Here is a 17,785-nt window from a genome sequence, read left to right on the forward strand (position 1 = left end):
TTCCCCGCCCTCAGGAAGCAGACACAGACGATCAGCAGGGTACGCTTACGTACGACGAGTTTGCCGTTTTCTACAGGATGATGTCCATGCGACGGGACCTCTTCCTGCTCATGATGGCCTACAGCGACAGGAAGGACCACCTGACGGCCGACGAGCTGGCCAACATGTTGCGCTCTGAGCAGAAGGTGAGCAAGAATCAACAATTGAGCCCAAATTGAAAGATGTTGCTAACCAAAACAGCAGCTGATGAATCTTACATTTTGTTTTGCAGATGGTAAACGTGACTCCGGAGTACGTGGCAGAAATTATTGACAAGTTTGAAATATCAGATGAGAACAAACAAAACAGTGTCATGGGGATTGAAGGTGAGTTGTATTATGTTTATGTACCGTATTTTCCGCACTATAAGGCACACCTAAAAACCTTCAATTTTCTCAAAAGCCACCTTATAATCCGGTGCACCTTATATATGGACCAATATTGAGCCACTACAGCAGGCGTGTCCAAAGTCCGGCCCACGGGCCAAATGTATATATCTTATATATGGACAAAGTTTTAAAATGGGCCAGTCATTGAAGGTGCGTTTATAATCCGGTGCGCCTTATAGTGCGGAAAATACGGTATTCATATTTTTGCGTACAAAAACTACTTGGAAAAGGGCATTGGGCACGTTGACGTTTTACCAGGATGCTTGCCCGTAAATAATTCGTTCTTCAGCGACCACTCGCCCCCCCTTCAGTGTCACGGCGAGTGCCAGCTGAAGACTCGACTTAAGACGGGCGGCAGAGCAAAGAGGCGTGAGAAAATTGGGAAGTCAGAGTGCGGCACGACAGGCGATGCGAGGAGGTGTAGGAGCGAGACTAATGTCATTGTTGATGATGTAGGAGTCTGACTGCTAATGCCTGCGGGTCTTCAACATGCTCCTCTGTGACCAAAATAAACTTTGACCACCAAGATTTTCAAATATTTGACAGAGACAAGATTGATGTCCATTATTTTTTTTTCCTCCCAACGTTTTGGAAAAGCCACAGTTGGCTGTCCACATGAGCTGATTCTTGCTATTCCTGTCTCATTCTATTCACCTCCCGCTCCGGATAAATGGAAGCTTTCTTTCCAGCTTTCTGAGTCCTCATCCGTTATCGCTAAAAGCCTGCCCCCTCAATGATGTGTTTTTTGCTGGATGATCAACCTGATGATGAAGATATGTCACATCTGCACTACGCCGCATTTGGACAAGAATGATTAATATTGCTCCTCAATCAAGAGCTCATCGACCGGTACAGATAAATTTAGATTTTTATTTTTTGGTAGCAGAACATTTATGTCCTAATCAAAAATATACATCACCCATCCTCCATACCTATAAATAAATAAATAAATAAATAAATAAATAAATAAATAAATACATTTGAATGAGATTCGATGAGATTTGAACGTTTCTTGATCCAGGTAAACAACAATTAAATCGAAGTTAAGGTTCAATATTGAGAGAAAAAATGTCGGTGGGATATTGTGAGAAAAAAAATGTTACAAAAAATTTAATATGACCAAAACTCAATATTAAAGTGGTAATATAATTTTAAAAATTTAATAAATCTGAAATTACTTTGGAGTATTATGAAGAAATATTTGAAATGAAAGAATAAAATACATAGTCATTTTGATTTTTTTGTTTTGTTTTCCTCCCTGTAGGTTTCACGAGCTTCATGCGCAGTCCGACCTGCGACATTTTCAACCCGCTTCACAACGAGGTGAACCAGGACATGGACCAGCCTCTGTGCAACTATTTCATCGCCTCCTCTCATAACACGTATCTGACCGGGGACCAGTTGCTGTCGCATTCCAAGACCGACATGTACGCCTGGGTTCTCCAATCCGGCTGTCGCTGCGTGGAAGGTTCGTGGCTCAGTGATGTCACAGAATCCTTTTTATCAGACCCGACCAACATATCTTGATTAAAAATATCATCTCATATCAGCCCTTTTGATCCACGAGGTGTGTTTTGCCTTCCCTCTCTCCGCAGTGGACTGTTGGGACGGTCCAGATGGTGAGCCGATGGTCCAGCACGGCTACACGCTGACTTCCAAGATCACCTTCAAGTCCGTCATCGAGACCATCAACAAATACGCCTTCGTCAATAACCAGTGAGCCGGACCGTGACATTTAATTATTCCCCAAACAACAATGACATTCTGTCCACAAACATTCCAATTCCAAATGTGGTTTATTGCATTATTGAGCGTGCTCACTCGATCCACTTTATGAAATAATCTTGCAAAAATGCTGCATTTATATAAAAGCAAGCGGCCGTCATCGATTCGAAAGCCGTTTAATGTCTAAACAGTCAACAATGGCTTTTATGATTTTTGGCTATCCTTAACATCTAAGTGAACCATCTGCTCATCAGAGTTCCCTCACAGGAGAGTCCAACGCCACCTCAACAAAACGATTTCTCTACCAGTGGCTCTTTTTATAAAGCTATTTATTTCCTTGAAAGCCACTGGCAGGCCGCACGGCAACGGATTCAAGCGGTGTAATTAAGTCTCAAGTGGAGTTTCAATTTGGCAGCAGCTTGTTGGAGCAAAAAATAGAATTGCGTCGAGTTTGTTCGCCCGCTTGGCTATTATTTAGATCAATTGTCAGCTTGTTCTGTGTTCTCTGCGGCATTGCGTTGCGTGGCCAATTAATTGGACTGAGTGTTCCTTATGCATGAAGCTAACGATCTTGTCGTGTTCTCCAAGCAGGAAAGAGGTGGTGGTTCTTCACAGTGCTCACTTTTCTCTTACTCAGCATTTGTTGATATGCGGCAGGTACCCGGTGCTTTTGTCCATTGAGAACCACTGCAGCATCCAGCAGCAGAAGAAGATCGCTCAGTATTTGAGGGAAGTGTTTGGTGACAAGCTGGATGTCGGGCATGTGCTCACTAGAGAGTCCAAGACCTTACCTAGCCCTCAGAGTCTGCAGGGCAAGATTCTTATTAAAGTAAGTCAAAACCAACACAAGCTCAAAAGCCACGCATTTTTTATTTTCTTCATTTTTTTTGTTTAATTCTTATCTGTTTTTTTTTTTATTTATTTCATTTTCTTTATTTTTTTTAATTGAATTTTTATCGGTTTTATTTTTTTGTTTTATTTTTTATTTTACTTATGAGCAAAAATTTGAGCTGCAATATGATCGATCACATGATGGGACTGCTAAAATATTCTGAAATCCATTTCTATGCATTTTGATGAAAACATTACGAGCAATTCTCAGTATGAATCCCATTTCATTAACACTGGTGCAGATTATCCGGCATTTATTTAATTATTCTGCTTTGGCTATGTTTGACATGCTAATTAAAATGATTATTAACAAAATAATAGAATTTAGGATGACATTAATTAGCTGTGCTCAATTTACTTCATAATACGAAGAAAAGGAGTCAATGAGTTTTAAACAGAGAGCCAGTTCTCAAAAAGATTTGCTGGATTTAATAGAAAATATAAAGCAGAAAAATGAACATTCGCCCGGATAGTATTTGAATAAATCACCGTTTTAACAATACACATGACGATATAAATATTTAAAAACATCTCATATTTACGGTGATCTCTTTTATGACACTGACGCGTTCAGATAAAAAGCAGCAATATTTCCGTGAAAAAAATTTTCCTTTATATGAGCGTCGCATAAATAATAGAACCGTTCATTAAGTGGAAATGAAAGATTCCGTTGACAAAATCCCGTCGGTGCAAAAGTACATCTCAGTGCTCGTTACTCTTAATATTTTGTATCAAAATATCGGAAATCTCATTCGGTTGTCGTTTGACTCACAGCGGCCATTTTCCATTTTGGTGCCACAAAAAAAAAAAAAATATATTTTTGTTCATAAAAACGGAGAGAGAGAGTTTTCTAGCAGCTTCCGAGTGAAGAAATAATGCAGTGTTCCCCGGCAAAGAGCTTTCATCTCCAAGCAAAGACCTAAAAAGAGTCAAACAGCCTTATTGATTATCCCACAAAGCCTTTGAGTCCCCTTTAAACTCCTCGGCAGCTTCCAAGAGTACGGCCAGATAACGAAAAATGGCAAATAAGGAGAAGAGTGGTAATAAAACGTACGTCTGCGAGGCCGCCGTGTCAACTGCAGAGGGCTGAGAGTCGGGCATTGATTTTTTTTTTTTTCTTTTTCGTGGAGGAGCTCAGAAAATCTGCCTCCTCCCACTCACACCCTCGCTAATGGGCTCCCGCTCGACCGGAAGAGCCTCTCTCGGGGAGCTTTTCTGAGAGTTGGCGGCGGTTCGTACATTTATGTTGATGTGGAGGAATATGCCGATGTCGGGGAAAAGGATTGAATGAGTCATTTGGAGGAGTCCACCTCCTCTGTTTATTTGTGTTTATTTTTAGAACAGGGGTCACAGGTCATGTGATTTTTCCATGATCATGTGACTGCCTATTTTGTGGCAAATATTTTGTTAAGGTCAAGTTTTATTATTTTATTTTATTATTCTATTATTCTATTGTTTTCTTGTTTTCTTATTTTCTTTTCTTATTTTCTTATTTATTTGTTTTATTTTGTGTTTTATTTCCTCAACAGGTGTTTTGAAATGCTAATTTTTAGAACAGGGGTCACCCTGGAGGTCATGTGATTTTCTCCATGATAATGTGACTGGCCATTTTTTGGCAAATATTTTGTTAAGGTCAAGTTTTATTATTTTATTTTATTCTTCTATTATTCTATTCTTTTCTTATTTTCTTATTTATTTGTTTTATTTTGTGTTTTATTTCCTGAACAGGTGTTTTGAAATGCTAATTTTGGTTCTTTCCCTTGGACTGCGTTCAGGGCAAGCGCCTGCCCGCATATCTGTCCGCCGATGCCGAGGAAGGCGAGGTGTCCGACGACGACAGCGCCGACGAAATTGAGGATGACTTCAAGCTAAAGAACAGCAACGTGAGGAGAAAAAAAAATCCAGATTTTTTTTTTTTTTAAACTTCAGCTCAGTGAGCCCGCCAAAAAATGCGCTGTAGCAATTTTTTGACCCTTCTCCTCTCAACGGCCTGCTTTATCGTCCTTATTAATATGACAAAAAGCAGGACAGCCCTCCAATTATTGGTCACATGGTTCCCTTGTGTGACTAAATACGGCAGCGTTCCGCCATTTCTAGCTGGAGGCGCGTGGGCCGCAGATGCCACTTTGGATGAGCCGAGTCCTTTTTTAAAGGGGCGGTAGCAGGTTTCTACTGACGCAGAGCTTTTTATTTATGGTGGAATATAGGGTGCTCATTAAAAGCGCAAACAGATAAGCGTTCTGGGCTGCGGACTAAAAAAGTTAATGCCAGCGGGTTGCAATACGTGATAATTACTTGCTTCCTTCCTGCCCGTGAAACAAAATTGTATTTTAAATCGCTTCCGAGTTGGGCAGGCGCAGTAATGAATTTAGATGATGGCGATAAATAGCGAGGAGGCCGATTGGGGAGTTGATGGTTGAGCAGCTGCAGACATCTATAAGCAAATGATTGTAAACATCTTTCGATTATTTTGAGACAACAGTTGCTCGACATCTTTCAAGAAACTAATCCAGTTGAAGTTGCAGATTGTCATACTTGAAATCCCACTCCCATTTTTTACTGTGATACGTATCTTGTTGTTCTATTTTAACTTTTTTACAAGTATAGGTTATTTTATTTCATGACCTATCAGGTGCAAATGTGTGTTGGTGTGGTAAAATTGCTTGAATCCTTGAAATCTGAACTTTAAATATAACTTGGAAAAAACTTAAAATCGTAAGAATAATAGTATATAATATATATAATATTATAAATAGTAAGAATGATGAGATAAAAGTATACTCAAATTATAGCAATTAAAAATAACTAAAATAAATAAAGATGAGAAGTTGAGCTTGAACTCTATTAAAAAACTTTTTTTTCAGATTAGGACAAATATGCGTCTTTGAGTTTTGTTGTGTTTTTGTGTTTCTACGGCCTTGTTGTGTAAATATTGATTATTTAAAGCAATCACACTCCCGGACGCCGATGCTAATAACTGTTAGCATGTCAATGGGATTTTTCAATGACTTTAGCATTAGCACAAAAACAAAACCTTTATTGTATTTAAATACAAAATCAGTAATTATTTTTGTTGTATGTTTCGTTTTACTGTAAACTCCAACTGAGGTGACATTAATCATCTTAAGAGAAGCTGAGGGACGGCAAAATGCACCAAGTCAATTGCTGAGTCAGCCATCAATTTTTGGTTCTTGCAGGGGAACGGTCAGCATCATCAAGTGGAGTCTCACATTAGGAAGAAGCTGGACTCCCTCCTGAAGGAGTCTCGTATCGGCGACAAGGAAGACACCGACAGCTTCAGTATCCGAGCTCTGCTCAGGGCCACGCACCAGGGCCTTCAGAAGAACCTCCGTCAGGTACACCAGCGACGCTCGGAAACAATACAAAATGGCCGAAACGGAAAATAGTCATCTCTGAGCTCAATGCACGGTCGGCGTGTCATGTAACGTGTCAGAACGGCTCCAAAGTGATGAAAAACTCAAATTCTGAAGTTGCTTTACTTAATATTTCATCTCCTCCTACTTTGCCTCTTGTGCTATTTTTAGAAGCTGGTGTTTCCTGAATGCTGTTCGAACATAAAAGCTGCCTTTTTTTCTTTCTCATGGTTACAAAGCGGCGCAAAAATATTGCCTTTCCCTCAAAGAGGTTCACTTAATCGTTTTTCACAGGCCCAAAATCGAGGGTCAAAGGTTAATATCATAAGCTAGATTATTTTGAATCACTGTTTTTCTGTCACATAAGTAAACCCGCGTGATTTGCCTTTGACTCTCCTCCCGCTGTGTGTTGCAGAGCTCCAGGGGGGTTCTGAAAAAATCTCAAAGCCGATCCTTCATCACCACACTCAAACAGAAGGTGGGCTTCATCCGAGGAAGGCAACTTAGTACATCTTCATCTTTTTATCCACCGGCCTTATATGTAATTCTATACACAAGGAGCACATATAGAAAATAAATTATTCATATCTGCAGGATGCGTGCACTGATTTCAGATATTCTCCTAAAGACGTTTCAGTTTTTTTAGACTTATGTTGTGAATCCTTCAAAGTTTGTGTAAAAAAAAAAAAAAAAAAAACACTATTTGTCATGCTTTCACAAGATGTTTAGATTTTTGTTGTTCTAAAAATGCCACTGAAGATGCATCATTTGCATCCTCCCCCGCATGTTCACGTGTGTGCGTGCACGCGTCGGTGCACGTAATGCGCTGGTGAGGTGCTTCCACTCTGTCGTAATCGTTGTGAACCTGCTCCTCTTCTCGAGTGGACACACACACACACACACACTCAACATGCCATTCTGTACATGCGTCAACCGGAATATTTTTCTGTTTTGTCCAGAGGCACTCCAAATCACGGCTGACGTGTCAAAGTGGGGAGAAGGAGGAGGACGAGCAGGAGACGTCCACAAGGGACAATGGAGGACAGTTTAACAGGTCAACTTGCTAAAAACACTCCCACGTAGCACACGCAAGGTTTGATGAAAGATTCAAGCAAAATAAAAAGAAAAAAAAGACATTACTATAAAAAGCTTGATAGACAATGCAAAATTATACAAAAGTATTATGACGGGTAAAAATTATATAAAAGGAAAACATGAACAAAATACATAAAAATATCAAATGGAATAGAAAAACAATATACCAGACAGTAAGAACTTTGTGAAAAATACACCAATATTGAAAAAAAAAATTGACAAATTTTACAGCATTTATACAATAATAGAACATGTGGAAATTTTAATATAATGTAAAGAAATAATTAAAATAATAATAATTGGCTGCCTTGGGCCATTTTTCCTATAATGACTGTATTAAAATAAATATTGTATATTAAACTAAAAATACCCTAATATTTTTTCTCAATCACCCAGCGGCTATGCATGCTCTGACTGTTCTGTCTTTTTGTGGTAGGGGAGGACGGAAGAGGAAGACCATGAAGCTGAGTCGGGATCTATCAAACTTGGTGGTGTTCACCAACTCCGTGGCCTCGCAAGAGTGTCTCAACGAAGGTGCAAATTTATGCGCGGCTCAAATCCGCCGCAGCTGCAATTTCAAATCCCATTTTTGGAAACACGCCTCATCCATGTTTGTCTTCAGGTACGCCGGGTGACGTCCTGTCATTCAGCGAGACCAGAGCCCAATCGCTGGTCAATCACCGAGCCGAACACTTCCTGGCTTTCAATCAGAGGCAGCTGTCGCGAATCTATCCCTCGGCTTACCGCATCGACTCGTCCAATTTCAATCCCCAGTTCTACTGGAACGTCGGCTGTCAACTGGGTAAGCGCGTCTTTCTGCGCCTCTGGTGACAATAAAAATCCATACAACCCGGCGGGTTGCTAAAAATGCTTTTTTTCTCTCATCGAGTTCATCCCAAACTTTTTTTTTTTATTCGATTCTTCCATGTGAATCTCAATCAAGCCAGACGATCCTTGTGTAGTCAGTGCAGCAAGTCCTAAGTTAATTACAAACATGATTGCTTGAGAGAGGAGCAAAGGCTAAGCAAACAAGCCTCGTATTTCCTTCGATAGACTTCATGAATGCCAAATATGTCAGGAAAGAAATTTCATGGAGCTCAAATACATCCAGCGGTGATGACATATTTGCCTTTCAGTGGCGCTCAACTACCAGACGGAAGGCCGAATGATGCAGCTCAACAGGGCAAAGTTCATGGTCAACGGAGGTAGCGGCTACGTCCTGAAGCCGCCGCCCATGTGCAAAGGTAACGACACACATTGGAATCTCACATCCATCCATCCATCCATCCATCCCTCCATCCATCCATCCATCCATCCATCCATCCATCCATCCATCCATCCATCCATCCATCCATCCATCCATCCATCCATCCCCTGGTGGGGGAATCTGAATAGACACTTGTAGTATCAACCTTCTGCCAATAGAGGGGGCTAGCATCAGGAAGGCCATCCATCCATCCATCCATCCATCCATCCATCCATCCATCCATCCATCCATCCATCCATCCATCCATCCATCCATCCATCCATCCATCCATCCATCCATCCATCCATCCGAGTCACAAAACCATCAGACTAAAACCAAATCCTACGAAAACAGAAGCAAAAGTTTCCATGATTACAATTTAAGTCCAATCTTACTCTATCTTGACTTTCTACAACTCTGCATATGTAAGTGACATAGAATCGCCGCAACTCTACTTAAAACGTCATTAAGGGGATTTAATGGGTAGTTTACAGTGGGAAATAACACTTAATGTTTCCTTTAATCTTCACTTGACAACAAAGCAGAGGGGTGCTTAACCTTGGGTGACCGGTTCGTGATGCGGCATTTACTGCCTCGTAACTTTGCCGTTGTGTATTTTGTGTGTATGCTTTCTGTATTTAACCCAAGAGGAAAAAAAAAAAGACAAAAAGAAGCCTCAGCAGTGCTATTGAGTGATAACGTTCACATCAAAGCTGTGATGTTTCACATTCCCTGCAGGCACTTTCAACCCATTTAGCGATGACCCACTTCCGGCATGCCCCAAGAAGCAGCTCGTTCTTAAGGTCATTAGCGGACAGCATTTGCCCAAACCGCCGGATTCCATGCTAGGGGACCGAGGAGAGGTACCAAAAAATAAATAAAAGTTGCAATAGATTAGACACACTAGTCTTGAAAAACTGTCATTGTTTTTTCAGATCATTGATCCATTTGTGGAAGTGGAGATTATCGGTCTGCCCATCGACTGCTGCAAGGAGCAAACACGCGTTGTTGACGACAACGGTAAGAAAAAAAAAAATGTCGGTGTGATCAGAAAAATCAGAAAGCGGAACAGCACTTGATTTTGGATGGACTCTTCCGAGGTTTCAACCCCGTGTGGGAAGAGACGCTGTCCTTCACGCTGCACATGGCCGAGGTGGCCTTGGTGCGCTTCCTGGTGTGGGATCACGACCCAATCGGTCGAGACTTCATCGGCCAGCGGACGGTTGCCTTCAGCAGCCTCATGCCCGGTTCGTGCGCACATTCCATCGCCCGGCTCGGATATAGAACCCAATTAGACAGACCCGACAAGACACGTTGTCACATCTGAACAAATGTCTTCTTACTTCGTGACAGCTTTCACGGCCCTTGGCCGCGTTTTTGTGTCAAGTCGGTTTTGACTCGAAAAAAATCTCTCACCAGGTTACAGACACGTCTACCTAGAGGGCCTGACCGAGGCGTCCATCTTTGTGCACGTGTCGGTGCACGACGTCTACGGCAAAGTGAGTATCCCGCCGCCCTCGTCTGACTTTGCGCTTGAACCGCTTGATGCCCGCGGGAATATATTTTGCAAGCGGGCCTGAGGAAAAGAGCTTTTCGCCAACCCACCGCTTATCGGCTTCTCTGCCAATCCTTTTGTCTTTCTAGTGGAGTCCTCTAGTCCTGAATCCAAGCTTTACCATAATGCACTTTTTAGGATCCAGCAAGGTATCCATCCGGATGTTTTTGTGAAAGCTGTGTGGTGCTGCATGAACTGTAGGAAAATGCATGGATGCAAAAAAAAAAAAACCCCTAAAACGCTTTGTGTTTGTGACACTAAACGCAAAATTGCCACATCAGAGCCGCAACGGAATCATTTTTTCATTGACGTGCATCTTTTATTTATTATTTAATAATCATTATTAATAAGAAATATGTATTATTGATAATCTACAACTGTGCATGTGTAAGTGAAATAGAATCGCCACAACGTGACTTAAATAAATAACAAATATTAAAATATTAAATAAATAAATATTTATTATTAATAATGAATAAATAAAACAATTTATAAAAATAAAATAAAATGTTTATTTTGTCATTATTAAGAGATTTTGAAAAACCAAATAAATTGTCATGAATTGCAATACCGAGGAAATAAAAAATCACATTTCGATTTTTTAATTCGCTTCCAGGAAATTGAATATGCGGTGATCTTGCCAAGCGTCAAGTATCAGGTGTTAAACCTCACACTTCTGTCACGGCTCTGATTCTACCTCCCAAGGCGGAACATTTCTGGGTCCTGCCGATTTGTGTCAGTGCTGTTTATATGGAAACGTGAAAAGCCTTCTTCCCCAGCTTCAAAAAGCACTCCTAAGATTTTTTTTTTCTCATGTAAGCATGCTTACATAACCCACACAACGGCTTCCTCCATATTTTGCTGTGGTATCTAAAAACGCATGTCACCATCTGAAAACAGCTCCGTTCTTCTCGAGCTCACTGTTGTTGTTTTTTTTTCCCCAGGGAAATCAACTTCGAGGCATCCGCGGTTTGTTCCACCGTTCTTCCAAGTCCTCGGTGGATACGACCTCGGCGGGTCTTCGGAAGCGCTCCATCAGCGACCACCTGCTTCGTCGCACGGCCAGCGCCCCGGCCAAGGGCCGCAAGAAAACCAAGATGTCGCTTTCCGAGTCGACGGCCTGCATGTCTGAGCACAAGAACGGGGTCGAGGCGATCGGGGAGGAGCCGGGGCCGGAGAAGAAGCCCCAGGCCCGGCCCCTCCTCACCCACAGACCCATTTCTATGCCCTTAGACAGGCTTCTGCAGGGACAGCTAACTCTGTGCTCCTCAGACAAAGAGCATGATGGTGCAAACGCCGTCGTTGGTGGGTATCAACTCTCTTTTTGAATTCTTATCTGTTAGAGAAAAAAAACATTTGGAAATACAGACCAACTGGAGGTTGACCTTGACTTTGGAAGTTCGACTGTACTCTAAACTGCATGATATTTTCCGAAAGCAACATAGGGACTTCTTCATCTAACAAATCTCGAATCCAGCTCTTCTGCTAACTCTGCTACAAATCAATTTAAATATGCTGTAAAAGATGTGACCTGAGCGACTGCAGCTTGCTCCCCACGATGCCTTAACATGCCTTTTCTGTCCCATCTTCATTTGCTGTGCTTCTTGATAGTAGAGAAGTGACTAGGATGTTCCTGCAGGTAAATCAGACTTACGTGCCTCTTGTCTGAAGATTGCATCGTTCGAACAACATGCCAGTATTACGTCTTCCCAGTGTTATTCTATTTCAGCCCTTTTCCACTGCACGGTGCCTACTCAGCTCTCAGAACCTGGTTCTAGTTCTCGTATGGGGACAGGTTTTGAGTCCCAAGATGATAGCAAAAGGCAACCTCAAGCCAGTGCTACGCACACATGCTAACATTAGCATCTGGATTTAGCTTTAGACACTGGACCTCAAAGTTTCCCATCGGCCCATTTTTTTCTGCCCACAGTCTTGTCTTAAGTAACGAGTCTCTGTGGTCGACTACAATCCTTCATTGTTGTTGTTTAGTAGTTCATCTCATGACGCGTTGGAAGCAATGTGCTTTTTGCAGTTTTTCCCTCGGCACTATTTTGAATACCCCAAACTGAAATAAGATAAGCTAAGATGAGACTGTGCTACGCGGTGGAAAAGCGGCAACTGAAAGTGATATGAGAACAATATGGCTGTGCCATTTGATCCCAACCCCATCTGATCATCTCTTTTCCTGAAATGATGTTTGCAAACATGGACTCCAAAGCTTCATTCTCCAGCTTCTCCCTCACAGTACTTGGTGATCCATTTGTCTGTGGTTTACGTTGTATTGGCTGGATTGTTAATTGTCGTCTTTGCTCTTGTTGGATGGCTTGATGGCTTGCGGTCTACCGATTCAATTTCTGTATTTCATATCCCTTAACGTCCAACCATCTGTTTCCACAGGAACTTATTCGTTTGACAGAGCCAGGTCTTCCTCTGTGGATCTTCTCATGAAATCATCCACTTCCATTCAAGAAACCATCCAATCCCCCTCGAAGATGAGGAACAAAAATCCCAATAAACCACAGGAGGCCTCTTACCTGGTTGTCGGTGATGATAACATTAGAAATGAGGACGACTATGTCAATTACCAAGCAAGTAATAATCGAGTCAACCAATCGAAGATACACTCAGCCCTTTCTACCAACAAACAGTGTCGATCAGATAAACTAGAAACTTCTTCGATCAGCACGGCGTTCACCGTTGCACCTTCTGTGTCCTCTTCCTCCGCCCCTTCTTCCGTCACCCCGCTTCCCTCTATCAACATGGACCATGATCTGAAAAGTTCTAGCTCTCTCCATGACAGCACCATCTCCAGACTCATTGATGCTATGTCCTTAGGCAACGAGCAAGACTCACGAGGCTCCATATCAGCTCTGATTGGTCAATTTGAAAGCACTGCGGACCAAAACGAGAACCAAAGAACTTCCCAAATCTGCACTCCAAGAACGACCCTTTCACCGTCCACCATTCACCTGGCAGACTCAACCGGACCTGCTCTTTTCTCCAGTCCAGAAACCGCTGAACTTGAAGAGGTCTATACCATTCTCGATGAGGAGATGCTATCATCACCCCCTTTATCGGCGTACAACCAGAAAAATCAGTCCGTCCACGATCAGGCAAATACTCTGAAAGGCCTATCGTCAAGCAGCTTGGCTTCTTCTCCGGTAAAAGGGGCTCAAGGTTTAGGGAGCCAGCGCAATAAGTGTTGGGACGAAAGGAATGGAGATTCAGAGGAGGTAGAGGAAAGTGTGTACGAGGAAGTGTTTGACCCACCAGCACCGATAACGGAGCAACAGAGGAGTTCTACTCAACGATACATGCGTCCACCTTTGAACAATTCTTTTCAGCTGTCCCATGACCGTGTCAGCAATGCGTTTGCAGAGGTAGAGGTGAACGTCGATGAGGATCCAAAGGAGGTGAGCGTAACCTCATCGAGACGAGTATGGGAATCCCTCGGTAGTCCCTCAAAACAGAGTGCTATTTACCAAAACGAGTCCACTCCAAAATACTCCCAACAAAGACTTCCTCTGCCGTTTTGTGAGCCTCAGCAATACCCAACATTTTCAACACCATGTCCTTCCTCGTACAGTAAACCTTTGTATCAACGACCGAATCAACAATCCGGTGTTCAGTTTTCTCCGATGCGTAGACCCGTGGACTCTAAATTTTCCAAACCACGACCCCTAAGCCACAACGGCTACCCGAGTCCTCAAAGCAATCCCTTTCATTATAGTCGAGAGTTTACACAACAGAGAAGCTTCAACAACAGCCCGGTTCCAAACGGTTTTCTCCAAGGCAGCCAGATCCCCAACAGTTTTCACAAGGGAAGACAAGGATATCAAGTCAGGGAGCAGGAAAGATGCTTGCAAAATGGATTCTCCTCTTCGGAAAATCTTCACTCTGTGCCGTCAGGAAATAGCTTCAGTGATCGAGGCCTTTACTCAATGCCTTCTGATTTTGATACGGTGTACAGTCACAGGGACTCTGGTGACTTGTCAGAGTCCGCACCCCCTTCAGTCTCGCAACTAAGTGAAATCCAAGCGTCCACTCCTAAGCTTTCTTGCAATCAAAAGGTAACCGTGTCCCAGGTACATTCCGACACCAAAGCTCCAAAGATTTCAACCCCACGCTCTTTATCCACCGGTCCCCAGTCGATTAGCGTGGATTCCACCGTCAGCACTCCGTGTAAGTCCAAATCTCTTGGGGATCTGACATCTGAGGACATATCATGTAACTTTCAGAGCAAATACCACATCATAAGTCGTAGTTTCATCACTCCACACATGAGGAGACAAAAGAGAATGGGAACCATGGGGGGCGGTACTTTCCAGTCACAGTCTTGTGACCCGCTGACAGAACAGTTGCGTAAACTGGTCAATCTTGAGATTGAAGTTAGTGAAAGAGACATGCGTCAGTCTCCTCGGCGCGATGAAGAACCCTCACGGACAACCAGCACAGACCCCTCGACTTCCCGAGATATTGACGACTCCCCTCCACCACTCACGCGTCGCTTATCGTCCCGTAGCCAAAGCCGAGTGCGCCACATCAACAGCCGCGCTCGCGAAAGACAGCAGGAGGCACTGAAGCCACGCTCAAGCGGCGTGGTCAACGGCACCGCCGCTGTAGGCGGGGTTGTTTTGCGGAATAAACCAGCCTCACAGAATTCACCCGTGAACAGACACTCCACTGGCTCTTACATCGCAGGTTATTTAGGCCAGCTGGAGGACAGAGGACTTCCCGAGGGAGCTTGTACAGCGTCACGTCACGGAAATGGCGATCAACATTCAGATCGTTACTGTACCGATGACTCACTTCCTCCTTCAGACTCCTCCCACTTCTCATCAGAGCCAGAAGTCTACTTCCTGCTTAGACTTTAGCTTTGACCTAACTTTTTTTTTTGTAATCCGCAAGCTTTTCCCTGAAGCTGGACATGGACTGTACCATTTTACTAGTGTTTTGTTTACATTCTGATTCTGTACGAGCTAATCACCTGTGACTGAAAAAGACACCGGTAACCAGTGATGTGCTAAAGCTAGACCTGGGCCTTCTGCGCTGTTGCTGTTCCATTCAAGTTCCATAGGTGTCAAGAGTACAATGACAGAAAAGGGCTGAGTTTGGAGAAGCTAGTCATAACTTCAAATGTGTGAGAACACCGTCGCAGCTGACAGGGTTTATAATTTGAACGTTGTGTTTACCCCGCAAGAAAACACGGGAAATCAATTTGATATTAGCTTTCATATGAATTGGTTTTACAAAAATCTCTCATCGTCCGAATAGTCTGGTCAAATAAACAAAAGTTAAGCAATATACCTGTCCTATACGTAAAATAATGTTAGCTTGTTAACCAAAATGCTAACGTCATGCTACTACTACTACATCTTGATTTGTTTCGCACGATTTATTTGTATGTTGGACATCACCTTCAAAGGCAGAAGTCAATTTGCACAGCGTATGCCTATTTTCAGATTCAAAATGACGCCATACAAACTGCATTGTTACAGCATGAAATTCATGTATGAAATGTTAACGGTTTTGCTAGTCAAAAGTTGTTCAGTCTGGCGGTGTGTTGTCGATATTCTACTTTATGTCCAAATAAGACAGACGTGTTATCGTTGTCCCAGTGTTGTCAAAATTGAGACACCGACGCTAAAAAAAAAAGATTCGACTGTGAAACAAAGTGTTAATTTGTATAACTGGAATATGTCGTGAAGGTCACCACCATGAAAGTCTTCCTTCTCGTTCACGTGTAAATAATTCCGCTGTTGTCTTTTATCTTGGAATGGTCTTTGAATTCTGACTGTACGTTTATGCATGTTACCTACACGTGAACATCGTCGCGCATGACTATGCACCCGTTTACACACACACAAAAAAATGTTGCAGCGCTCGACAACTTTTGCACAGGATGGACGAATAGTCCCACCGGGGAGGACGAAGACTCACAACTGGGTTACAATCTAGCGTATCAACTTCTGTGCTTTTTGGCTCGTTGCCTTCTATGGTCTGCAAACAAACAAAAAAAAAGTTTTGGAACTTTTATTTTTTTAATTGCTTTGATACAGAATGACAAACTCTTGACAATTCTGGTGATTTTGATTTTGTACAACTTGTAACGGAATGCAAATGAGTGTACAGCACTGAGGTCAAGGAAATGAACGGAGCAATGTTGTAACTGTATTATTTTTTATTGTTCCAGTGTTAAAATGGTCTTTTTTCTTTGTATTGTTGCTCATCACAAGACTGTGAGCATTTTCCTACCAATGCAATAAAAACAATGAAATATTTGGTTTCCACTGATCCTCTTCTCTTCAAAATACACTATATATATATAATATATATATTATATATATTATATATATATATATATATATATATATATATATATATATATATATATATATATATATATATATATATATATATATATATATATATATATATATATATAATATATAATATATTTAAATGCCATTAAAATTCAGGGATTTAAAGCTCTCATTCATGCTCCCAAGCCTCACATTTATTCAATAATAAATGCTCAGAAAGTCATAATTGTCAGGACTCGTCCCCGATCGTTTCATAGTTCTGTTCGTGTGTCTGTGTGCTCGCCCCTCCCCTCCTGTGTGCTCGCCCCTCCCCTCCCGTGTGCCCATGATCAGTGTAATTATTCCCACCTGCCTCTCGTTACCTGTCGTGTATATAAGTCCTGTCTGCCCCTCACTCCCTGTCGGATCGTCGACGTCGTCCCGTTTGCTGTCGTTGTGGTTCCTGTCTGTTTCGAGTCTGTTTCTGTTTACAATCCCTGTCGGTCAGTCTCTCATGTTATTAGTTTGCCAGTTCACGTCTGTTTCCCTCGATGCCTCCTTCCACTTCCCTTTTCCCTCAATAAACCCTGGTCCAAGCTGCACTTGGTCGCCCTGCTCCATGTTCCATCCGATCCGTGACAATAATGAGACCCAATATGGCCCATCGCACACAATGAGGCATAATTACTCGTGAAATAGCCATAATGGAGCTGATAAATGGAACACCTGTTGGAAGCGGGTCCTCGGTTAACCTGCCACACCTTGTTATTATTAATGTTTGTGGAGCAGAAGGCCGATGCCCGCATGCACGCAGCATCTGGCCTGTGGAATTACTTCTTTCTGGCTACTGACAATCATAAACACCCTGCTTCATTTCCTATTCAGTGGTGCGTTAGTTGCCCATTATTTTTCCATTGATAGACTCCTCCATAAAAGTCAACATATTTTTCTATAGATAACTAAAAATGTGATTTAACACAGACACTTTATAAAAATAGTCAAGGATGATAGAAAATAATCTGTAATAGTTTATCAACTCAATGGATCGAACCAATATTTTATAATCTTTCTAGTGCATGAGCTTACATATATTTGCGGGCATAATTTGGTACGAGCCACTTTATTGTTGGATTGTTTTTCCACCATCACTGCAGAGAGGAGTCATTTCC

General features: G+C 42.2%; 1 protein-coding gene across 5 annotated transcripts in view; it reads left to right on the top strand.

The window, feature by feature from the left end:
• The window catches only part of plch1 (phospholipase C, eta 1), a 30,387-nt gene extending 13,794 nt beyond the window's left edge, over positions 1–16,593 (top strand). For 4 of the 5 annotated variants that reach the window (XM_088380066.1, XM_088380067.1, XM_088380064.1 and 1 more), the window contains 19 exons: positions 15–185; positions 272–365; positions 1,693–1,896; positions 2,024–2,144; positions 2,811–2,982; positions 4,820–4,927; positions 6,242–6,400; positions 6,834–6,896; positions 7,378–7,472; positions 7,950–8,047; positions 8,136–8,315; positions 8,650–8,757; positions 9,498–9,622; positions 9,695–9,779; positions 9,860–10,006; positions 10,179–10,258; positions 10,404–10,463; positions 11,259–11,619; positions 12,712–16,593. In XM_088380066.1, coding sequence (XP_088236192.1) covers positions 15–185; positions 272–365; positions 1,693–1,896; positions 2,024–2,144; positions 2,811–2,982; positions 4,820–4,927; positions 6,242–6,400; positions 6,834–6,896; positions 7,378–7,472; positions 7,950–8,047; positions 8,136–8,315; positions 8,650–8,757; positions 9,498–9,622; positions 9,695–9,779; positions 9,860–10,006; positions 10,179–10,258; positions 10,404–10,463; positions 11,259–11,619; positions 12,712–15,188 — 4,908 coding nt within the window. In that variant the 3' untranslated portion in view covers positions 15,189–16,593. The remainder of the gene's footprint in view (positions 1–14; positions 186–271; positions 366–1,692; positions 1,897–2,023; positions 2,145–2,810; positions 2,983–4,819; positions 4,928–6,241; positions 6,401–6,833; positions 6,897–7,377; positions 7,473–7,949; positions 8,048–8,135; positions 8,316–8,649; positions 8,758–9,497; positions 9,623–9,694; positions 9,780–9,859; positions 10,007–10,178; positions 10,259–10,403; positions 10,464–11,258; positions 11,620–12,711) is intronic. The other variant, XM_088380065.1, reaches the window with a different exon arrangement.
• Positions 16,594–17,785: the final 1,192 nt, after the last annotated feature.

The sequence above is a fragment of the Syngnathus floridae genome, chromosome 7 (genome assembly GCF_059516105.1).
Source record: "Syngnathus floridae isolate MCC-2025c chromosome 7, RoL_Sflo_1.0, whole genome shotgun sequence".
Classification (NCBI taxonomy): domain Eukaryota; kingdom Metazoa; phylum Chordata; class Actinopteri; order Syngnathiformes; family Syngnathidae; genus Syngnathus; species Syngnathus floridae.